Below are 25,403 nucleotides of genomic sequence, written 5' to 3' on the forward strand. Positions count from 1 at the left end.
TGATGGCTGCAAGTCAGCTGCCTAATGAATTCAGATATTGATCCAGCGACCGTGCCTTTTGACAATGACCCTCCCCTCTCCCAGCCCTCATTCAATAGTAACACAAAGGGGGTCCAGCTGTGAGATCGGCCATGCCGTATCAGTGAAACAGATAGCCATTGGTTCAGGTAAACACTGTCGTCACTTTCAAAATGGAGAGTGTGTTTCCCTTTCTAGAGATGTTTTATAATTATTATTAACAGTATCTATGAATGTGTAATGATTTAAGGGATTATTGCCACAAACATGCACCTCTACTCTTCAATATCCAATCAAATGAGGCAGGGGGTTTGAGTTTAATTATATATTGATTGGGACTAACTATTGATTTAATCATCTAAAGCCTTAAAGTTATGATTTAAGTCTCAAAGCTAATGGTTAGATTAATTGCATCCAATAATGTGTTTTACTTAGTGATACAGATTTTATATTTACTTTGTAATTATTCTGCTTTCAGGAGAAATAGATTTATATCTTATGCTTAAACACCATGTATTTAATAAGTCAGATACTTTTATATTATAGTTTATTGTTACTTATAGGTGTTGGCCTGTTAACTGACATGATGTGTGTCAGAGACATGGTGACTAACATCAGTTAGACTCGGGGTTCATCAGTTTTACAAAGAAGAATTCAAATAAATGAGTCCTCTGAAAAGTTTCTTAATAACTCTAAAAACACTTGAAGGGTTTATTTCGTCAAGAGATGATAATATTTGAATGCCTTAAAACATTATCTGTAATGATGACATTGTGCTTTACTTTCTTTGGTTATTGATTTGTTGTGTACAAACTGAAAATGGGATTCAATACCAGCTGTGAAATCTGTCGACTCATGTTGCCAAATGTTATGATGCGTAGGTGGAGGTTACCACCGAGCTCCACATGGCTAAAGGTCAGGCTGTTTGGCCATGATCAATAGGGTTAAGGTCATTAACATGTTTTGAATACGAGGAGGCCCTGGGAAAGCAGAGCAGAGGAGGAACAAACCCAGCTCTGATTGGCTGGAGCTCATCTCTAGGAGAGGCCACCCCCCACTGACCTTAGGGGTCATTTGAAGAGCTGATGACCTCTGACCTCATGCCAAGAGGATGATGTGGAAAGCTTTTTAGTTTGCATAGGTTTAATTGCTAAAATATTAAAAAGGTTTTGGTGTTTAACCATAGCAAATACAAATCTGTGTTTTTATTGTATTTAAAAAAAGTATGTACAATGATGTCCAATTAAAAGTTGGGTTGGGTCCATCATCTACAGGGCAAATAGACCATCATTTCTCTCCCACAGTTATTAACTGATAATCTTATAACATCACACTAAATTAGGAAGTGTGGAAACATGAATAAACCATTTCAAATACTAAATGTGATGTTAATTAGTCTTTTGATTTTAAAAATCATATTTTATGATTTGAAACATCATTTTTATTTTATATTTACAGCAAAGAGATAGAAAACAAAATAAGATGCAAAATTCTCAGCGCATTCTTTAAAAAAGTTTATTGGCTTTTAAAACCACTTTAAAAATCTCACCAGTGAGTACTTTCCATTGAAAAAAGAAACAACGCGTTTGCAATATTAACAAGCTACTGTACATTAAGCAGTACACCAGACAACACCACAGAGGAGGGTTTTTTTCTACTGGTAGAAATGGACAGAGATAGTCAAACAGAGTTGGTTCTGGGTCAGTCAAAGGTAAAGAATCAGAGTCACTGCTTGATGGAGCTCCTGAACTCACAAAGAGGTGCATTTCCTTCATTCAAATTCAAATATCAGTGCCTTATTGTTAAAAAAAAAAGAAGAAATTTCTTCACAAATGCATTTTGCAAAGGAAGAATATGTCAAATAAACAAAAAAAAAATCCATCAACATTACATAAAGAACGACATTAACTTAGTAAACAAAACACAACAAAAGTAATGTAACTCATGAAACTAGCACTGCCAGTCTGGTTAACAGAACCTGCCCAAATCACAGATGACAGTGGTTACCAAGAATACAAAGTACAACAGAAATCATCACGCAAGCGTGCGTACAATCATTTATCAACATAATGAGCATGTAGGTTTTAAAAGGTTATTTTTCTTTTTTCCCTCAATGCTTTATATTCTCATGTATGAGAATGAGTAAGAAATGTGTATCTCACTGAGATTAATGCACATTTTGCTACAAGACAATTAGTCATTTTCTTAATTTCCCTACTCATCTTGTCATAAAAAATATTTTTTTTCTTTTTTGTGGGCATCCATCGTTACATTTGTCCATAAAGATATGGCAAAGCCATGTGTCATAAAAATTTAGTGCAATAATGTGAACCTCCAAAGTTTGATGAAACATGAGTAATCTTTTTTTTTTTTCCAGTGTCTGCTGAAAGGCTTTGAGCACAATGTCTGTCACAGAGATGTTTGCAACCAGCTAACAGTATCACAACTTTTTTTTCTCAATATACCATGCTATTGATCCTGCTCAAAGCACACATCACTTCTGCAACTGCAGAGACCTATTATCTTTGAATAGAAAAAACGTAAAATAAAATCAGCAAGCGAGACCAGACAGCATTACTTTTACGACACATTGAGCCAGAAATGTAACACACAACATACAGTATCTTGCCGACTATAGATAAGCTTTTTTTCTTTTAAATGGCACATACTTAGCTAGAATAATGGCCATAATATAGTGTCTTGATACATCAAATCTCTATGTATCTATCCTATTTACAGATGGAGCTTAAACATGACTTATACAACATTGACAATAGCCAAAAACTCAAGCAAGCATCCTACTGTATCACATAGCCTACCTGGCTAGCAGTGATGGTTTCAACATGCTTTCAGGTCCATTGTTACCTATAAAACATAGGACAGTGACCATTTCACTAATTTACATACTGTACATAAGATTTATGCAACTTAATTGTTTTTGTCAAATGCAATAAAACTCTTTTATATCTCCGAGGCTGCCTGCTTCCCGTTGCTGTTAATGTTAACTAGGAGTGTCTCTATGTGTAATAATCTCTTATGTTTTTAAAACAGAGCATCTTTGGTATGGAAATAAGGCTGGATTCTCCACAAACACCACATTTCACTTCTTCTTGATCTCACGATGACATCAAAACATACATGCCAGCCTCTGGCCCTCTATGTAACTAAGCCTTCTCCATACCATTGATATTCTTATCCAAGCTGGGAGTATATAGCATGCCAAAAGAATTCTCATGACTCAAAGTGTGCCTGCCATGGTTCTCATGAAATGACAGCCTATCAAATTCCCCAAAGTCCATCACTATTAAGGGCACACATAGTGTAGTCTTTAGCCTATACAATACGACTCTATATTGTAACACTGCAAAAGAAAAACAATAAGAAATAGTACTGAAAACATCAGAGTAACAGCTGCCTTGATATGATGAAGCTCTGGATGGTTCCGAAGATTCTCCACATTTTACTATGTACAGTCTCTCTAAAGATGGCATAAGGCCTTGGCTTTGGGAATAAGGCAGCCAGTTGTTGATTCCTCTCCATGTGTAGTCCACAAGGTGGCCTGAATTCCCATCTTCTCCCTACTGATTCATCTACTCCCTTTATAAGATATTAAACAGTACTAGAAGTATAGGCTTTAAGAAAAATTTCACTCTTGGACAATGCTCAGATGTGAATCAGTTCTGCACTGATTTGGTTATGATAAAGTATAAAGATTATGTCATAAATTCAGCACCTGGCAGCACAAGATGCTACCCTTTTTAATATTCAGATATGGCAGGCAAATGTACTACAACTATTCTGTGCATATTCTACCGTCCCAATAGTGTCCCCATTTGGTTGAACTTGAACTGCACACACTTAAAATGGTACACAACAGCATACGCTTTTTGGTCTTTTGTGCCAAATTTCCTACCCATCTCGCTTGTTCGTTAAATACAAATATTGCATTATTGATTGATTATAACATGGAAGATTATGTTTCTCTAATGTCCCTACCGTACAAACCTGCTCTTTGCAAGTGCATGCTGCCACCAAGTACTCACACTGTTGAACTTGAAATTCTTACATTTCTAATTTCAGATGAGGGAGAAAAAAGGGGTTAAGTACTGAAACTTCAGGTAACGAATGCAAAAGGAGAGAAGTAACCAAACGTCAGTAGGAGAGATTTTCTGGTAAGCCTGGCACTTTTAACTGAACGAATGGCAAAGTCCAGACAAATCCCAACAAAGTATAGTTTAAAAACAGATATACTACATACGCACCAAACAAACAACAGAGAACGGAAATCATACACAATGAAAGATAACATTAGCCCAGCATCTCTACTGTCGTAGGCTGGTCTTTGCTCTCTAGCCAGTCAAAACCAGAGTTCACAGTATCACTGCATATCTGCTGAAAAAGCGGGTCGTTTTTCAGTTCTTCCAGTGTTGAGTCTTCATATTGTTCCTGCTGCTGATTGGGGTCAAACAGCAGGTTTGTGTCCAACGTGTTAAGGTCAGTGATGCTACTGGACAGATCTGAGGTCAGTCTGATGTCGTTTGAGAAGTCAGACGCCACGGCGTTGAGCTCCGAAGCTACCTGACCCACTAACTGGGAACTGGGGTTAAGGCCGTCATCCCCCAACAAGTCCTTGACAGTGTTGTTGAAATCCAGCTGTTGCTGCTGGTCCTCCACCTCCTGCTGCTGCTGCTGCTGCTGTGTGCTCTGGAGGAGGAGCTGTGGTTGTGTCTGCACAGGATTCTCCTGGAGCTGCTGCTGCTGCTGCTGCTGCTGGTCTTGCTCACCAGAACCTGCTTGTGCTTGGCCATCCCCAGTGGAGAAACTCACCTGTTCTCCACTCCCAGTGTTTAGGTAGCCGTGCTGCTGGAGCTCAAAGGCGGCAGGGCTGGAGCTAACAGGAGCTAACTGATTCTGGTGAGCGGTTCCTCCAGCGAAGCCAGGAGTGGTCTCCAGGATCTGTGTGAGATTCATACGGGCTGTGTAATTAGAGGGGAGGTTGTTTATGCCCAGGCCACGTACAGAATCATCTCCGTCGGCCTCCATCTTGCTGAGGAGAACATTGGTGATTTTGGCGGTGTTACTCTGACCCTGCACTGGCAGCATCTCGCTCTGCATCATGATGTTCAGAGGTACAGATTGGCTACGCTGGACCATGCTGTGGACAGAGCCGACAGCCTGGCTGTTGGACAGGATGCTGAGCACCTCAGAGGTGATTGGGGAGTTAAAGGGCGAGATAACGGCTCGAGTAGTTGCAGTGAAGGTGGTATTTGTGGTGGTGGTGTTGGTGGTCAGAGGGTTGGTGTTACCACTGAAGTTTCTCTGGCGCACAGCGGGGCTAACACTGCGGCAACGGAAAGTACCCGATGCGGATGAGGTTGATGCCTTGCTGTCTAAGGGAGCGGGCACAGCAAAACTCTCCTGTTTAGTGGGAGTTGTTACACCAGATACCTGCTGCACCGGGGACATGGGGGTCAAACGGCCGAAGTGAGCATCCTGTCTCGTCTGAGCCTGAAAAGACTGGCCAGGGATTGCAAAGGCATGTGGCTTGCGAAACTGGTCGTCCACCAAGTCTTGGTAGCTGGGAAGAATTCCGATGCTGTGGTTGGACAAAGGACCTGCAGAGGTGCTGTTGTAGCGGTTGTTGATCCACTCTAGTTTAGCCTTATCGGGGTGTGTTGCCATCGGCCTCTGCATGGGCTTAACCGGGCTGCTGGAGACGATACTGGCGTCGTGATAACCTGTAATGCTTGAGTTGATGGGAGTGAACGCGAAAGGGTTCCTGCACTCCACCGGGCTTGGGGGGACGCTGCTGCTGCAGTTGGACAGAGGTGTGCTGATGGGGGTGTGGCGACCCATGGCTCCATCCACGGGGGTGATAGGAGCCATGCGGGAGCAGGGGCTCTCTCGTGTCATGCTGTGTCCGAGTGTCATTTCAGAGGTGGGGGTTGGCGTAGGTGTTGGAGTTGGTGTTGGAGTGGGAGTTTGGACTGGAGTGGTACTACTGTGGGCCGAGTGGTAGAAGGTAGTACCTGACTGGTGAGCATTGAGGATAGAGCCTTGATTGCTGGCTGACTGGCCTTGTAAAGACACTTCAACGCAGCTGCCAAACAGACCCTTCAGCTTCATCTGCTCCTCCATTTGGACCAGCTCCTCCACGATGCTGTCCTGTGTCATGTCGTCATCATTGAACGGGAAGTAGTCCATATTAGGCTGAGAACCTGCAAAGTCAACCATCTCCTGCGTGAGGGTTAGCTGACCTGAGGACTCGGGTGGTTGAGCTATAATGGAAAGTTGGTCGGTGGGGGCTTGTTTGTGTTCTGCTGGTATCTGCTGAGCAAACGCCTGCTTTCGAAGCTCGTCAAGCTGACCCTCCTCCCATATTGTGCTCTTTAGGTCGCCCATCGCAGAGGCTGCGTGTGCTCCTGAGTTGGCTGGTATGGCGTGAGGGTCCCCGGTGATCTGTTGTAGCAACACCTGATCGGACGTGTTGCTACCAACCGCTCCAGTGCTGGTATCAGTGCTGAGAGAACGGTCTTCGTGCTTCACCACCAAGGCTTGGGGTTTGACAACAGTCTGGGAGCCCTCTGTGTGTGTGATGGGCGAGTCGGAGAGTGCAAGAATCTGTGTGGGCCCTATGATGGTGTGTTTCACAGTCACTTTGCAGGGGGCACTCTCTGGTCGAGCCGGGGTTCCCGGTCTGGGGAGCCTCTTCACTGCAGCACTGAGTCCGGGCTTGGGATTGTCAACTATAGCCACTGGCTGCTGGGAGATAAACACCCTCTTCACAGGAATCACATGGGAATCCCCACTTGGGCCTGTGCGCTTCCTGGGGCTCTTGGCATCCTGGCAGGGATCCTTTGATGTTGGGGTAACAGCGGAGGAGCTTTTGGATGAAGTGTTGCCATTGGAGTTGTGATTATCAACAGTCAAGTACAAAGTACTGTCATGGCAGTTACTGTTATTGCTGTCCTGAGTCCCAGCTACAGCTATTGAGATGGGAGGGGATGTGGGGTCACATTTTATCCTCACCCCCCTGTCAGGTACTGGAGAACACTTCACCAGGAAGCTTGGCTCACTGGCAGCCCTGAACTTCGCCACTCTCTCCTCTTTGGCCCCTAGAGCGGTTTTCTCAGTGACCATGGTGGGGTGGTTGTCACTTCCAGCTTCAGACAACGCTTTGATGTCGGTGGAAAGAATTTGGGTGCAGACTTGAACACTGGGTCTGATTGCAGGAGACGGAGGAGCAACCAAGCTCCCACCATGCAGATGCTGGGAATCTTCCGAGTGAGCTATAGTAGTCACACCTGCGGAGGCAGGACGAACAGTCGCACTGCTGCTGCTGGGAGCCAGAGCGATGGCCGTCATCTTCACAACATTGACTGAGCTGACGTGGGGAGTGGGCATCACAGTTTTGATGGGGCTGTTGGTTATGAGCAGGGTGGGGGGTGAGCGCAGCGTGATGGCACTGGTGGCGGAGGGCTTAGGCAGAATTTGGGCGTACCGTGTACCGTGTCTCGCCAGACGGTCACCCACAGGACTGGCTGAGATGTTCTGGGGTGTTTTGGGGGACTGTTTAAGAGACTGAGTGACCACTTGAAAGTTCACAGGCAGCACCTTCCCCTCTGCTGTCCCAACAGGGCTGGGCGAAGTCATTAACTGCCTGCTTCTCTGTACCTAGCCGAGGGACAATAGGATCATAAAATTAGATCAAATCACATAAATCCCTTCCATAAATGAGCATAATCATGAGGAAAAAACTCCACATACCGTGACTGGGCTTGGGACGGCTGCTACTACGATGCCTATGGTAGGCTGAGGGGAGAGCAGAGCAGGGCTGCCACAGGGGATTGTGGGTCCCGGGGTACTGGCTTCAGTTCTCTTGACCTGGGTCTCGTTGGGAAGGGGTGAGTGAAGCTTCTGCTCCTGCTGCTTCTTCTGGATCTTGCGCTGTAGTTGCTGCTTTGCATCAACAGAGGGAGAGGGCAGGGTCTTCACCTGGGGCTGGAAAGAGTTCGCCTCAGCCGTGGGCACAAATGCAGAAGCTGGGGTTGGCGTCTTCATTCCTGTGGGGAAATCCAAAGATGGTAATTAGCTAAGATACAACAAGAGCTAAGAACATTTAACCAGTTGAGGCCAATGGAGGCATTGTTCTCTTGCTGGAGAACGTATAAGACAGGGAAATACAGTGCTGATCAAAATTTTAAGAACAGTTGAAAAATTGCACAAATTTACATTTTGCACTGTTGGATCTTAAGAAGGTTCTAAGTAGAGCTTCAAAAAGCAAAAAGGAAGAAATGGGAGTGACAAAAAAAAATTTGAGTAAGCAATTTATTGAAAACAACAATCAAACTGACCACAGCTCAAAAAAACTCTGAAAACCCTCCAAAATGGGAAGAAGAGTTTCAAAACAGGACTCAGTAATGAGTAGCTCAACCGTTCTTGTTGATCACTTCAAAAATTTGTTTTGGTAGGATTGATGAGAGTGTTTCCAGGAGGCTAGAGGGAACATTGCTCCAAGTGGTGAAGATGGCTTCACAGAAGGCATCCACTGTCTGGAACTGATGTCCATTTTTGTAAACTTCCCTTGGTCTTTTTGTCTCCCTCCCATTTCTTTTTGCATTTTGAAGCTCTACTTAGAACCTTTTTAAGATCCAACAGCACAAAATGTAAATTTGTGCAATTTTTCAACTGGTCTTAAAATTTTGATCAGCACTGTATTATGGACAGTTCATATCAAGAATTTTAAACCTTTATAAAAGTGTTAAACAGAACAATAAATCTGGATTATTTTTGTCATTTCTTATTGAAATTCCATGCAAATTAGTTGGCAAACTACTGAACTTGTTATACAAGATGGGTTTAATCTATGAGTCATGTAACATCTTTTTGTGTATGCGAGTAGGCTGTCATTCTCTTTCTTCACTGTTGGAGAATTTGCAATGAGCCCTCATTTGAGAATGAGTAAGTGATTGAAACAATAGCAACACAAACTACTAATGAAGCAGTAAATGTGAAAGGTATTTCCTTTTGTTAAGGCTGGTTTGAACCATCGTGTCAGGCAGAAGTCAGACTTCAGAGAGGACATTAGGGGACTTTTTCAAGCTCTATTTAATATGATTATAGGAAGTTTTAGTTAACATATGAATTACAACTTTTCTTATCCCTCCTCAGATAAAGCATCAAACATAACACAGCTTTCCAAACGAGTATAAATACACATAAGTACACACTGGTAAAATGAGCAGACAACAGATTAGAGGACGTCTCTACCTGTGGGTGTTCCGGTCATAACAGTGAGTGCAGCCATGGACTTAGTACCAATGTAGTGGCTATTGAGCAGGAAGCGGGCCAGATCCTCCACGTTGTCAAACTGACGACTCAGAACCTTCTGGGCCCACTCACACACCAGTCCACAGGCTGCAGATCTCATCTCATCCTCAGCGCTCGGGGACTGGCCCGTCGGCTCCATCAGTTCACACTGCAGTCAAACACACCAGGAGTGGATGGATGTCAGAGTGTTTTAAAAGACAGAAGACTTTATGTTGATTTAAGGTTTTAGACTTACCCCATCACCAGACTTCTGCAGGTCGAGATTGGGTAAAGACGGCATGTGAACAAAAGCTTTCTTCCTTAACCCGCTATAACAGTATGTGAGGAGGAGTTAAGGTGTCTATAACATTTTGACTGGAAGTAAAAATGTACACATTATGCTGTTTTTCTGTTGGGCCAGGTCAAATCCTTATTTAATGAGTATTCCTTTTTTCTCATCCTCTGATCGGCCATGACTCTTTGCTGCAATTCATCCTACATTCTCTACTCCTAACATATCCTGTCTCTCTTCAGCTGTCTAATTCATGAAAAGAAAAATGCCAAAAATATTACTTAAAAAAGAAAATTTCGAGGGTATCAATGACATTAATTAGGTTATGGAAAGCATGTCATTGTAATTTCTTGAATTAAAAGTTCATGGAAAGGAAAAAGATTTGTGACTTTGAATATTCGCGCCTGAATGGCGCCACCAGTGTTGTGTGTGAACGCACTAGAATGAATGCATTAACCAAACACAATCATATTTTGGAGAACTGTAAGCTGAACAGCTCAAATTGCACGTGAACGTAGTTCACTCTGGAGACAGTGAATGACTGCTCACATTCTGGGAGCATCAGAGATGTACAGAGAGTTGCTGAGAGATACCCAGTGTTTCATGGCAGCTGAATTTGGATTTACAGCACACAGAAGACATTCAGCAAGGCTTACACGGGACTTCCACCAGATCCGTGTCCAGTCCCTTGTCCGTCAACACCCACCGGTAGTGTTTTCGGAGCAGGACCGCCGGACAGCTGGAGTCATGTGACTGAGGTTTTCCCGTGGCAATCACTGAATCAAGGATTCTCCTCCTCCTCTCCTCATCCATGTTGTCTTTATCAGCCTCTGAAAACCTCTGACTTGATGACTCCAGGCCTGAGTGTTTTATTCTGAAAATTAACCGGATATTTACATTTTGTTTTGGTGCCTGACTTCCTGTTTTGCTCCTTCTGCTCTGTGCTGAATTGATGCGTTGTGCTCCAGCATCCTGCAAAAATAGAAGTCGTACATATCTGATCAGTTGCGTTCCGACCTGCTAGATCAGAGACGCAGCCCTTTAATTTTAGGGGATGTGAAAAACATTTCCACCATATCATCTTTTAAGAAGCAGACTTTCCCCAATCTTTGGGTGTTGAAGTAGGATCCTTTTACAAATTAAAGATATAAGTGAGTTTCAGAGTTTTCAAAGCTGCAGATGTTTTTCCATGTTTGTTATTTTCTTGTCTTTTAATAACAGCTGTCTTTGATTCTATGGTAAAATACAAATTTAGTTTGGGAATGACAATGATTGAGGGGGAGGGATTGAAGCATAGGAGGCTTTTCTGACAAAGAATTTAGGTGTAGTTAAAAAAATTGAACTAGTATGAACTGAACTTTGAGCTATCTCAAAGTATGAACTTGTACAACACTGGGCAACAAAATGTCTACTTCCAACAAACAGCACCAACTTACTAGTTAGAAAGAGGTGTAGACAGAATAAGGTGAAACACAGATCAATTGAAGCCTGTGAAGACAAGCCCGCAAGAATGAAAGGATATTTGGATTTGCCCCTCATGCCCAGTCGACGTGCCTTCATGTTAGGAAAGACATTCTTCATGATCTTTCCAAAGTCTGCTGCACTCAGAGGATTGTAGCCGAGATTGTCACAATAGCTCCTGAAAGAGAGGAGAGCCGCTGTAAGATAATACAGTACTAAACCCTGTAAGTGAGGTACAGTTCTGTTACTGACCCATCAGACTCACTTGTATTCATCATACACCTCTTGCTTTGGGAGGGAAGTCTCCGGGTGCTCTTCTAGGTGATTCCGTATCCAGTTGAATGCATACATCTGTTGAGTACGGCTTGACGACATGGAACTCTGATCGCTGAAATCAAACATGAGACAGATAAATTTGTTGAGGTAGTGTCCTATCTTTATATGCCTCATTTCTTGTTAATACAGAAACTTTAATAATACCATAATCCAGGAGTGGAGGACCCCCTCTCATTCTCAGTCCAAATGGGTAGAATTTGGGGGTTGGGGTGATGAATAGATATGGGGAAACAAATGAAACACAGACAGCTAGGTATAGCAAAAGTCTACACATATCAGTGGTTTGCTTTACAATGATAATCAATCAAACAGCCCAAAAAATAAATGACAATACCGCAGAAAGAAAAAAAGCTCACCAGTGGGCAACAGTGCCTCAAAAAATAGCAAAAGCAGGAAAAAACTTAAGATTTCATTTTTTGCCTTTAACTGTGTTTGCAAAGTCCCAAGCAGCTAGTGAGACGCATTTCTGACAAAGCAATGAGACAACAGTGCCAATAATGTAATGAAAGCCATAACAAAGCAGCCGTGTGTGTGAGAGAGAAAGAGAGAGAGAGAAAGTAACAGCAGAGAGGAAGAACCAGAGTACAGCGTGTGTCTGTGATGTACCTTTTGTCATTGCCACTGCTGGGACCAGAAGGCAACTTCAGGTAGAGGTAGAGTTTTTCAATGTCTGTAAACTTCTCAACATCTTGCTGTAAAAAAAAACAAAAAACGGAGAGGTAGAAAAACACCATTACACATACAAGATACAAAAAGTAGTTTCAATTATTTTGGGACAAGTCTCTTTTATTCCTTTTATTAAGACGATTATTTCGGGTGCGGACTTAGCCTAATGGTTCAGTTGCGTGCCCGCATGTCATTCCCCCACTCTCTCCTAATTTCCTACACTATCCACTGTCCTCTCCTCTATAAAATAAAGTTGTAAAAGCCCAAATATATAACTTGAAAAAATAATAATAATGAGACGGATCATTTCACTATTTTATTGTGTTTTTTATCCATTTATCAATTTAATTAATAACAGTATTCATTTAGGTCTTCTTTCAGATGTTAGGTCCTACGTAGGGTTGCAAAGGGGTGGAAACTTTCCATGGGAATTTTTGGGAATTAAAGGCACTATGAGGAGTTTTTCACCAGCTGAGAAACAGACTGAAACCAACACTGATGCCTCTTTATGACCTTCAAAAAGCAAACAAAACCATAAACAACAACACTGATACCTTCTCTGTTGTCATTTTTAATGCCACTCAGTGGGGGTAGGTGTCAGACCACATGATTGACATTTGACTTTAGAAACATCCTTTTTCGGCTGTTTTCATGGCAAATAATCACATTGAGTGATAAATCTGGCTGTTAAAAGACAGCAGGGTGAGGTTTTTGTTGAAAACACTACTTTTGCATGTACAGAACAAGAGATAAGAGGTATCATTTTGTCCACAATGGGGCGCATAAATTGATGTAAATCAAAAGTTCCTCACAGCAGCTTTAACTGGGAATTGAGGGTAATTTAATGGAAAGGTATCATATCCAAGCATAAATATTTGTTTTGTTATAAGCAGACATCCATCCAAAATAGAAATCATCTGTGCATGTGATGGAGGAATGCACGGTGCATGTAGGGGGGGTGGTCTCAATAGCCCTGCAGTAAGCAGTGTGCTATGTGCATGTGATTGAGGAATAGCATAGATATTCAACTGTACTTGCATGAAATCTGGTTGTTTTAGTCAGGATTATGCTAAAATATATTTTCCCAAACTATATTTAAGTTCCCTATTAAGAGCCAACCTTCAATTTAGTAAATTCCTGGTTTATTCCCGTTTATTCCCATGGAAGGTTTCAACTTTGAAAATTCCCAGAATTTTGCAACCCTAGTCCCTTGTACAGTTTACAGTTGTTCTTTTTTCTGTATATTTATGTCATTTATGTACAAGCGACTCAAACCCCCTTTTTTTTTAGCAGCAGATAAATAGGTAAATAAACACTGAACATTTAGGCGATCTGGTTCAGAATTGAGCCCTGATTTTGAATTACAACTCGAGTGTGACACACAGCCTCCTCTCTATTGATTCCACCCCAGCTGCTTTCAATTGGTTTCTAAGAATGGGCTCATCTCACCTAGTCATTTTCTATCTGTTTCTTTGTTGCTAGGGTAACCAACACTGGAATGAATGAGGTGAGAGCTGTCAGCCAATCAGCACTGAATCAAGACACTATTTACTACACTCAATTGTGACAAACGCAGGGCAAGTTACCTGTCTGAGTCCTCCTCTGATAGTTTGGTCTTTTATTTTAGGTGCACTGTCACCTTACATTTTCTTACCTGGAATTTATGTATAGCATTAGCATGCTAACAGGTAACCTGGGCAACCTCAGATGTTTGATTTAATTTGCATAATTGTATTTTCATTTACAGAATCGCATGCCTCTGATATGGAAAACCTTTTGTGAAACAATCCAGTGGTTACACAATTAGCTGCACACCACCTGCATGTTACAAGTTCTATTTCAAAATAAACGCCTTATAAACAGACATCATGTTTAAATCCTAGTATTCAGACATTATTTTGTACAACTGGTTTGAAATGTTCCCACACTCTTCTGACACATGTATTTTCTCTCTTTTTTAAATTTAATTCATAAATGCAGGATTATGCAGGTGGGGTTGTTCACAGAGGTGTCAAGTAACGAAGTACAAATAAATGGAAATTTTGGGTATCTATACTGGAGTAATCATTTTCAGCTGACTTGTTACTTCTACTCCTTACATTTTCAAGCAATTATCTGTACTTTCTACTCCTTACATTTTAAAAATAGCCTCGTTACTCCTGTTTCATTTTGGCTTGTTTTCATTCCAGCTTGTCATCTTTAAAAAAACACATTTATGTAGACGGTGGATATCCAAGTCAGTTACCCTATGTGTTGCAACTGTAAATCTTTTAAAAATGAATCATTTTGTCTCATCTCATTTACATTGAAGGAAGTGCTAAAACTGTGATTTTCTGTTCTTGTGAAAAAAGAAAGGGACTACACCTGAGAGCCAGAATCTGTCAAACACAAGTCAGGTTGGTTGAAAGTCAAATACAGGCCTTTAACTGTCTGTGGTTTTTATTAGCAACACTTTTTTTTTTTTTTACAAAGCCTGATCATGTTGCTTTGATATATCTGGCACGGCTTTGTTAGTGAATATGAGGCCTGGGAGGGTTCAGCTCAGATAAAGTAACAACAAAAATTCATAAATAAGTGGAGTTCATATAACTATGCAGACATCAAAAAGTCACATTTCAAAAGCTGAAGGATTGATGAGAATTTACAGGCCAAGATAATGTCCGTAGGGCACAAATGTGTTTGTCTGTTTTTGTACTTATAACTGTGATTTAAATGTAGAGCAAACAACCTAAAGCATGAAGTAAGTGAGAACTGTACATTGTTACTTATTCAAAAAAAAAACAAGCTTCACAGCTCTTCTTGTGAGTATTCAGTAATGAGCTACATTTATGTGACTTTCTTATTCAAAGGTGGTAATAAAGTGTTAGCTAACTAATAAGGATTTCATGTGAAATGTTCTTATACTCACCAATATGCTGTCCACTTTTGATTGTACAGATTTGCTACAATATGAAAGAGAAAAAAGCAGAAACGTTAATAAAAAGGAATGTAAAGCACATTTTCATTTACTTTCATTTCTTATCCCTGTTCTCCTTTTTCTGATGCCATGCAGATTTAAAATGAAATAAGATACCAGAATGAGTTTTTATATAATCATAAGTACAGGTAATGTTTTGATTCTTATCATTTACTGTGCAGATTATGGATACTCTTTTTCAAAATATCTTAAAATGATGGTACACACTTTTCACTTTTAATAATGTGTTACTTTGACTCACTGTAGCATGTGATTGAAATAAAAAGTACATATTTTTTCATTAATACATCTGATGTTATGATGTGTAGTGGCTTTTTGTGAAATGAAAAAAGGAAAGTTAGAGTTTTTTTAAATCCCCTTACTTATTAGAAAACATCCATCTCTCATTTGCACCAGTTCAGAACCTTGACTTTATTTTATTTTAACCGTCTTAAGAAATATATTTTAAAATAATTGTAAAGCACTTTGTAACCTGGTTTTGAAAAGTGCTCTACAAATAAAATTATTAGTATTATAATTATTATTATTTATTTAAGATTTTTTTGAGACAAATTGGGCTGAACTTGACTTTTTGCCAGCTGTAGTCTTCCCTTCAGTGAGGCTAAACCAGGTGTGCCTGCCACCTTCAGGTTTTTGAAAATCTAAGCCTTGCTGGATTTGCTCTGTCCTTAATATATCTTGGTTGTGTTTACAACTGTACTTAGAGCTTTCCACGTGTGATTGGATCACTCAGGACACCTGGTGAAAACAGGACAAGAGACCTCTCCCAGAACACAGTTCCAGCCTCATCTTGGATGAATGCTTCAGGTTGTGGTTGTGCTAAATGGTACAATACTGCCATCACTCTACATGACTGTAAAAATGGTGTTAGCCAGAGGAACAGCAGGACCTAGCACCTGTTTTCCATGTCACCTGTGTTTGTTTGTTACCTCCCTCATCATGACCAGTCTTATCCAGGTTAGCTGAATGCCACACTGGGAGAAAAAAAATGGTGCTTCCATATTTCACAATGATGTCGCCCACTGTGCTCCTGGGAACATCTCAAGCTAAACAAATGTTTATAATGTGGCTCAGATCTCTGTCTTGGCACCAACGGATCACTGATGATTACAGGGAGTGCCTTTGATTGGTTTCTGGGCTGAAACTCTGCATTTTTGTTTGACTTTATTTCAAATTATTTCACTCTGAAGTTTTCTGACACAATCACTGCCATGTATGCTATATTCATAAATTCTTTTGACCTTTTTCACCGCACAAATTCAAGCATTCATTGTAGGAAAAGAACAGAAGTCAGTGATAACTTAATTGAAGATGTCCACTGAAAGTGTCTGCAGGCACTACACCAGGATCCTGAAACTGAAGGAGCTAAATGGGATAAAAATGTTCCTGGTGCTACGTTGTAAAATATCTAGGGGCTTCCTCTTATGTATCTTTATCGGGCATAATAAAGCTCAAAAATATTTAAACTGATTATCTGTACACACAAGTAATAACTGACACACTAAATGCCCTGCTCTATTTAAGTTACAAGGGTTCTCATCAGACAATATCAGAGAGACATACTGTAATAAAGACAGCAGGTGCACCAAAGGTAATGATCCTGGTTTTGGATGCAAATGAGAGATTTTGATTTCAATAATAAATATTTTTTGCAAATACCTCTAAAAATGTTCTCACTTCGGTATTCTGTTATCTAAATAACTCTATAATCAACATCAATAACCTCACCAAAACGGACTCATCTGCAATATCTACCCCATAGAAAAATGCATTGCACATGAAGGAAGAGAGGGATTCTCTGCCTTCATGTGCAATGCATTTTTCTTCTCATCTTCTCAGTTCTGTTCTGTACATTGTTTTAAAACCTAGGCTACAAGTCTGCGCACATTTTTCACCGCGTCACAGGTTTTGTAAATATTTGAAAATTTACTAATTAGGTTTGTATATAAGATATGCTTATTCTTACTTCTTTATTTTTTAATTGCTAATAACTTTTTAATAATTGCTATATATGCTCTTGTTTACTGTATACTGTTTTGCACTATCTACTTTGCTGCTGTAACACTTGCATTTCCCCTTTGTGGGACAAATAAAGGATATCTTATCTTATCTTAAATACAAATGCTTCAATCCACGTTGATGCATTTAAGTGAAAAACAATAAATACATCTGCATTCCTTCCCATTATATGTGGAACAAATGTGAAATGGCCCATATTAAAAAATGGAAAGCGATGTAGTAAAATCAAGCAGGCCAGCACACAAAATGAAACAACTTAGCTTTAGGCGTTTTTCAACCGCAGGAACTTTACCCCAGAACTATGGACTTTAACCCTGAACTACGCACATTTGAACCGGAGGACCCAGGGTCTAAATTTAGTTCAGGGGGAGATAATCACCCCACTGAAAAGCCCCTGCTTGGGGGGTGGTACTTTTCAAAGGTCCTGGGACTTTTGGTTGAATGTTACGGTGTTTGTGGAGTTTACACAGTTGTTGAAACACAGAGGGAGTTCCTGGGATAATTTCGCTTTTTCATAAGATTTCAAAATATTATTTAATTCTTTGTTTTTCTCCATACGTCGCCGGCCTGATTTGCACAATGTACACGGGACTTCAGCCGGCGGTCAAAACGCAGACAACAATGGCGGCACAGGAACCTTTTAGTTCTGGGGAAAGTAGTTCCAGGGGGTAAAATATCATATTATGCTAGATTATATTATTATTGTTTAGTACAACTTACGGTCATACTATATACCCATATTTATGTCTTATATTGCTTAATCTGTCATTACCAACCATAATCACACCATGTAAGCCTGTCACTACTCAAACATTTTAACACTGCCTGTGGAGCAAAACACACCAGATCCACTGATTGGCTCACTCTCCAGGTTCCTAGAGTTCATTCAGAGCTGGGTAGATCTTCTTTTTGCATTTTTGAACCATCTGCATGGAACTCCCTTCAAAGAACTTTAAAAATGAATGCACTGGTTTCTTTTAATCATTTTAAATCATTAGTTTTAAAAATGTTTAACCTCTGATTGCACCTGTTTTAACTGACTTTGTGTAACATTATTGTACAATGGCTGTAACATTACATTTAATTGTTGTCTGTTTTTAATTGATCATCATTATTTTAGGGTTATATCTTTCATTTGCTTGTCATGCATTTTAATATTTCTTTTATGTGCTTGTCGTCATTGTAAATGAGGATTTGCTCTCAATGATTTTCGAGTTTAAATAAAGATAATTATTATAATTAATAGAGGTGTGAAAAAAATATTGATACAGCAATATATCGCCATACTTTGACCTCCGATATGATATCGATATTTCAACTCTCAATAACGATATTTTTGTAAAAATAAAAATTCACATTTTAACCGAATTAGAACTTATATACAACTTCAGTATTTCAAAAGCTATATAGCGGAAAAATTGTTTTCAATCAAATAGTTTTGACTTAATTTGTCCTTTCAATTTTGAATAATATTGTGATTTACATTCACACCACCCCTATTTTTTTCTTAGTTAACTGTGTAGAATATTGCAACATATCACAATATTGTGAAATCGTGATATTATCATATCGTGACCCAAGTATTGTGATGTTCTTGGCAATCCTCACCCCTAATAATTACTGAAATTTTAATTTAATCAATTTGTAACATTTGTATTTATCTAAATTCCATTTGTAACATTGTATATATCTAAATTGCATTCTATCTTTATTTTTACTTATCTTATTTTAATAATTTAATTCTTGACTGTACTTATGTCTGGGTTGCTGTAACAACTGATTTTCTCCCCCTGGGATCATTAAAGTAATATCTTATATTATCTTATCTTATCTTAAAAGACCCCAGAACTCTTGGTCGAAATGCACCTACTGATAATGTCCAAATCCACTTTAAACATGAAAATTAAAAAACAAACAAACATATTTTTTTTATGTGTGTGTTCTTTAGTCATAAATGTAGTGAGAATGAGTGTGAGGCTGTCTCTGATGAGCTGTCTGCTTTGACACCTGTCATCCCGAGCATCAGCACCACCGCTGGATTCGGTGTCATCTATCACATGGCCTCCTCTGGCTCGCTGCTACTGATTAAAGCTACTGTTGGTGTGAGCAAACCCAACGTTATAGTAATGTCATTAATGCATAAATGAGTGTTGCTTTCCTCGCTGCTATCCTGTTTCTATCAAATATCAAAGACTAGCACAAGAGCACTCGGGTTATTTCCAGAGGCTGCTTTGTGCAGCACACAGCCTCCCTGCCTCTCCAGGAGCTAGATACGCTAATTATGAGGCTACGGCTAGCGAAAAAGGACAGTGTGGCTGCATCCCGAGGATCGTTTCCATTCTTACCAAATTGAATTCTTTATTTTGAACTGTAACGCGTTTGCCTCGGGCCCCTGGAGTCCTGGCACCAACGCTGGAAGAGAGCCTAATCCCGAGGCAGGCTTCTGACCAGGTTGTTGTTGATCATCAGCCATCACGATGGAGGGGTGGTGGGGGAGCTTTAACAAGTAGGCCTCATCCCCGGCTGTGCACTGCACCGGACCCACCGCTGCTGGAGCGGCTCAGGCAGCTAGGACAGCCCACTGAATCCGCCACAGAGCATGGCTACAAACGCTGCGATGTGACCCTCTCAAAACACAAAACTAAACCAAAAAAAACATCCGGGAGTACAAAAGGCATTTCGCAGAGATCTTCTCCGCTGCCGCAAATAGCACGCCTGCAGCAGCCAGCAGCAGCTACAGACGAGCTGCCTGCGTCAAGCTACGCACAGGTAGCACGCTGCAGCCCGGAAGTACAGGGGGATTTTACCCTCCATATAAAAGCATGAGAGTTTCAAATCAGGTTTATTACCTACATCGACATAACTTCACCACATTACCACAACATATACATTTTCTCTGGAGCTGCTGTTTTGTTTTGTTGTGTTTCCCTTTTTATTTAGTTAAAAGAAATAATAATCTATTTGTTTGTTTTGGTTTTTATTCTGTATGTTCCTTATTAATCTATGTTTGTATGTAAGTGCAGAAATAACAATAAAAATGTTATCACAAAAAAATAAAAGCATGCCATTTTTAAATCAGGTTTACTACCTATATCGACATAACTTCACCACATTACCACAACATAGGAATTTTCTCTGGACCTCTTGTTTTGTTTTTTTGTGTTTCCCTTTAAAGAAAAAAAAAAAAAATATATATATATATATATATATATATATATATATATATTTGTTTGTATTGGTTTTATTCTGTATGTTCCTTGTTAATCTATGTTTGTATGTAACTGCAGAAATTACAATAAAAAAATTTATCACAAAAAAATAAAAGCATACAAGTTTCAAATCAGGTTTATTATCTACATCAATATAACTTCACCACATTACCACAACATATGAATTTTCTCTGGATATCTTGTTTTGTTTTGATGTGTTTCCCTCTTTTATATATTTTTTTTATTTATTTTTATTTTTTTATGTATTTGTTTGTTTGTTTTTGTTTTCTATTCTGTATGTTCTTTGTTAATCTATGTTTGTATGTAACTGCAGAAATTACAATAAAAAATTGATCACAAAAAAAATAAAGCATGCAAGTTTCAAATCAGGTTTACTACCTACATCGACATAACTTCACCACATTACCACAACATATGAATTTTCTCTGGACCTGTTGTTTTGTTTGTTGTGTTTCCCTTTTTTTTCCTCTAATTTCTTTTATCTATTTGTTTGTTTGTTTTGGTCTTTATTCTGTATGTTCCTTGTTAATCTATGTTTGTATGTAACTGCATGAAATTACAATAAAAATGTGATCACAAATAAAATAAAAGCCTGCAAGTTTCAAATCAGGTTTACTGAAGTGTAGATTTCAAAAGATAAGTAGCGTTTCATTGTTTTCTGGTGTTTAACAGTGGTGATCAAAGTACATGTCTTCATTACTTTAGTCAAAGTATCCTCCAGGTCAAATATAACTCCTATACAAGTGAAAGTTGCTCTGTCAAATTATTACTTGAGTTAAAATACTGGTGTTAACAAGAATAAAGAAACTCTATACATCTTGAGATAATAATAATAACAACGGAAGAAAGGATATATAGAAACGTTTCTCTGTGGTTTCTGCTTGTTTGTTGGACTTGTTTGTCTGCTCTGGATTTGTTTATTTAATGTCTCCCAGCCCAGTATTTGACTACTTCATTGTCCTTTGCAGGGACACGGCCTTTTTCAGTGCACAGAGTCTAAGATATGATAAGATCAGTCAGACATCAAGGTCTCCAAGCTTAGAATAGCAGGCAACAGTTTGTCTACTTTATCTCGGTGTTACAGGGCCGAGTGTGTGGAGATTTCGTTGAAGTAAGTAGAGGAAACAGGTTCAGTGACACCAAATCAGAAAGTGGTTGAAGTGATGACTTCATCTGGCTACCTCATGTGTTGCTGCATGAGTGGCTTACAAACCAAGAATGGATTAATGACTAATGTTTCACTAATGTAGCCTCATTTTTATTTGTAATATTGTCCAACTTTTTGGTACACAATCTGTAAATTATAGGTAAACATGGCCAGTAGTATTATATCAGTCATGATACTTGAGTTAAAGTACTGGAGTACTTGCTTTTAAAAATACTGAAGTATTCAAAGTACTTTTTAAAATATCTCTAAATGTATTTTCACAAAGAATGAGTGCAGTCAGGAATGCATGGGTGTACATTCTGTATGTTCTGTTTATCTAGAAAACATTATTTAATATCTAAAAAGTATATCATGAAATATAAACTATGTTACTACAAGCACAGACAAGTTTAAAATGTTCATCTGGAATAAAACCAGTGTGTTAGCTTCAGACCTCCACATGCTTTCTCAGGTTAGATGGTGATGTTTTGTAGGCTGTGATGAAGTTTGTGTGGTAAACAGATCAGAGATTTACAACAATACAAATCAATCTCAAAACCTGAAACTTGGGTTTAAAATAAGGCCGTGGTGCTCAGGTAGAGAATCATTATCCTTCTCAGCTTACCTGTTACATTATGAAGCATTTAGATTGAGTCCTTATATCAGCAGCCTGGGTTCAGCTCCATCCTTTTTGTTTGCATGCCATCCCCTCTCTCCATTTAAGGCCTTTCTTGTCTACTGTGACAGTATAATGAAATTCAATCTTAATTAATACATTGATAAACAGTACAATATACTTCATATACATGAATATATGTGCAAAACTTACAACAGAAACAATACAAGCCTTGAGAGGACAGAATAAATCAAATAAACTGCATATGTTCCACAGTTGCAGTCCATTTAATACAGAAAACGCTTTTTGAGTTTACACCTAATCTCCCTAAGGAATGTCTAATTAGGTATATCTGCACTTGTCTTCCTTATTCTTCTAAATTTGACTAATTAAGCCTAATGTTAAACAATATAATTTAGTGTTTATACCAGTTTTGGATATAGACCAGTTGAATCCATCTACACAAATGTAGCACATTTGTATTAAAAAAAAAAGAAATAGATAAAATAAAATGAAATGTTTTGGTTTTATACAACATCTCTTTGCCAGTGGCAGATTTTACCTTTTTGGGTTAGGCTACTATTTCAAGAATTCATCAGTAAAAGCAAAATAACAACAACATATAAATCAATAACTTGGAACCCTATTTGAAAGTTCTAGAATTCTATTTTCCAAATAATGCTTGAGATAAAACACCACATGTAAAAATTGCCCTCCCTTTCTTCACATAAATAACTTTCTATATCAGTAAATACAGCTGCCAAAATTGAAAAAAATCATTCTGCCCTCTTCTATAAACTCACTTTATAAATACTGCAAGCACCTTGCTTGTTTCAGGAAAGTCATTTTAATAAGAGTTTTAATTTAAAATCCTGACGGGGAATTGAGTCTGTCTTTCTTGTAGCTTGACGTTGGTTTGCGTGCTGTAGTTCCACGCTCAGCCAGCGGGGGCGCTGCTGCAGGAAGCTGGTTGATCAGATAGTGACAATGACGGGTAAACAGCAAGGATGATATCACTACAACATATAAACCGGTCATTTAACAGCGTGTGTATTGATCTCGAAATGTTCCCACATGTTTATATCGAATGATTATTTGATTAAACTCTCGGTGATGAAACACCAAACACACAGAGTGTGATGTTTCTGTGCTCATCACACAGCTTACTATTTTCACCTTCGGCTGAAATGTAAGACACAGCTGGCAGAAAAAATAACCTGAGAGCATGAATTGAATTGCGACTGCATGAAGAATATATAAATAAATTCTCTACTTAAGTCACACCAATAAACCTGCTAAATATCACACATAGGCTTATTATACTAACACCTGTAATGTACATTTGCTTAATATTACAGCCAATAAATAGTCATGATAAATCTTTTATGTCTCCTTCATACAGAAATAGGACTGAAATTCAGAGAGATGAAGCCACCAGGTCAAGAAAAACAAGACCTGAATAAATTCTTCCAGCATGACTTATTTTATGCTGCCATCTGTTGGTAGAAACAAATAATGTTACTCCTCTGCTCCTGACACCATGCCAATGAAACATAACATAAGACAGTAATAGATCCAAACATACGGGAAAGACATGAACTGTGTTTACAAGAATAAAGAAACTCTATACATCTTGAGATAATAATAACAACAGAAGAAAGGATATATAGAAACGTTTCTCTGTGGTTTCTGCTTGTTTGTTGGACTTGTTTGTCTGCTCTGGATTTGTTTATTTAATGTCTCCCAGCCCAGTATTTGACTACTTCATTGTCCTTTGCAGGGACACGGCCTTTTTCAGTGCACAGAGTCTAAGATATGATAAGATCAGTCAGACATCAAGGTCTCCAAGCTTAGAATAGCAGGCAACAGTTTGTCTACTTTATCTCGGTGTTACAGGGCCGAGTGTGTGGAGATTTCGTTGAAGTATGTAGAGGAAACAGGTTCAGTGACACCAAATCAGAAAGTGGTTGAAGTGATGACTTCATCTGGCTACCTCATGTGTTGCTGCATGAGTGGCTTACAAACCAAGAATGGATTAATGACTAATGTTTCACTAATGTAGCCTCCTTTTTATTTGTAATATTGTCCAACTTTTTTGCACACAATGTGTAAAATACAGGTAATAACAATAATAATAATAATCATGCATTTTATTTAAAAAGGCTCCTTTCTCAGCACCCAAGGTCACCATACAGGGCAGAGTCCAAAAAACAATATAAAAATTAAGCTGATAAAATCAACAAGGCATGATACAGTGCAATTAATAAAAACAAATAAATTAAGCAGTATCAGATACAATACAGTGAAGAGGTGTAATCAGAGTGAATTTGAATTTATCTTAATCAATCTTATTTTATCATATATTTGCACTGTGTTTACGTATTTTAGTATTGCATTTTAGTATTGTATTGTATGTCATGTTTGTCATTTGTGCTGCTTTTGATCTGCACAGCACTTTGGTCAACCCTGATTGTTTTAAATGTGCTCTATAAATAAAGTTTGAGTTGAGTTGAGTTGAGAATGTGACAGTCTAAAAAGATGTGTCTTGAGATGTGATTTGAAAATGGAAAGAGAGTTGATGTTACGGATGTCTGATGGGAGGGAAACATGGCCAGTAGTATTATATCAGTCATGATGGCAGAAATGTATCTACACCAATACAGTCTGAAGTGGTGAATAGAAAGGTTCACATATGTTAGTATTGTATGTGTAACACAGTGAACTTCATGTCCTTTTGTATTAAGACAAATGTGAAAAACGTAAACCAAGGATGTAGGTAAAGATGAAAAAGACCTGATATTGTAATGATTTATTGTTGTACTGTGGTAATGCAATTATTTTCAAGAAATAAATGAAGAACTCAGAAGACAAAGGATTTGCCGCACAAACCTTCAGCCTCAGTGAATTTAATTTTCAAACATCTCTGAATAGTTACTGTATATCAAGAGACTTTACATTTAAATTCACAAAGCACTAAATTTCAATAGTTCTTATGACACCATACATTTAAAGGAGGTGTAAACTGTACTATCTGTAATATCAATCTGAAAGCCAAATTAGTAGATTAAATCAGTAGAAAATGTGTGTTTTGTAACACCCATTGATAGAACTTGAATACATCCAGAAATAGAAAAAGAGGAAGAGGTGTATCATGCCTGACGGTTAAAGCCTATAGCAGCATAACCTGGAACTCCTGACAGTCAAAGCCTATAGCAGCATAACCTGGCAGTCATGACAGTCAATGTCTATAGCAGGGGTGTCAAACTCTTTCAGTTTAGGGGCCGCATACAGCCCGAGTTGATCTGAAGTGGGCAGGACCAGTAAAATCATCA

The 25,403-nt window shown here is 39.0% G+C and overlaps 1 protein-coding gene across 1 annotated transcript; it reads right to left on the reverse strand.

The window, feature by feature from the left end:
- Positions 1 to 1,519: 1,519 nt before the first annotated feature.
- LOC117814642 (DNA-binding protein RFX7) lies at positions 1,520 to 19,852 on the reverse strand. The gene is made up of 10 exons (XM_034686097.1): positions 19,424 to 19,852; positions 14,991 to 15,024; positions 12,023 to 12,108; positions 11,561 to 11,599; positions 11,346 to 11,468; positions 11,142 to 11,258; positions 9,584 to 9,668; positions 9,289 to 9,496; positions 7,786 to 8,081; positions 1,520 to 7,692 (listed from the first exon to the last, which is right to left on the reverse strand). The coding sequence occupies exons 1-10, from the start codon at positions 19,549 to 19,551 to the stop codon at positions 4,327 to 4,329; spliced, it is 4,482 nt and encodes a 1,493-aa protein (XP_034541988.1). The 5' UTR covers positions 19,552 to 19,852; the 3' UTR covers positions 1,520 to 4,326.
- Between the last annotated feature and the right edge of the window lie 5,551 nt (positions 19,853 to 25,403).

Source organism: Notolabrus celidotus, chromosome 6 (genome assembly GCF_009762535.1).
Source record: "Notolabrus celidotus isolate fNotCel1 chromosome 6, fNotCel1.pri, whole genome shotgun sequence".
Lineage (NCBI taxonomy): Eukaryota > Metazoa > Chordata > Actinopteri > Labriformes > Labridae > Notolabrus > Notolabrus celidotus.

Bases quoted from the DNA above. Each gene is read 5' to 3' on its own strand.
- LOC117814642 (XM_034686097.1), bottom strand. From the start codon at position 19,551: ATGGCTGATGATCAACAACAACCTGGTCAGAAGCCTGCCTCGGGATTA. The intron at 12,109-14,990 runs GTGAGTATAAGA...TTTTTTTTACAG, and splicing joins CAAAAGTGGACAGCATATTG to CAAGATGTTGAGAAGTTTAC. The intron at 11,259-11,345 runs GTGAGTCTGATG...CCTCTCTTTCAG, and splicing joins GAGGTGTATGATGAATACAA to GAGCTATTGTGACAATCTCG.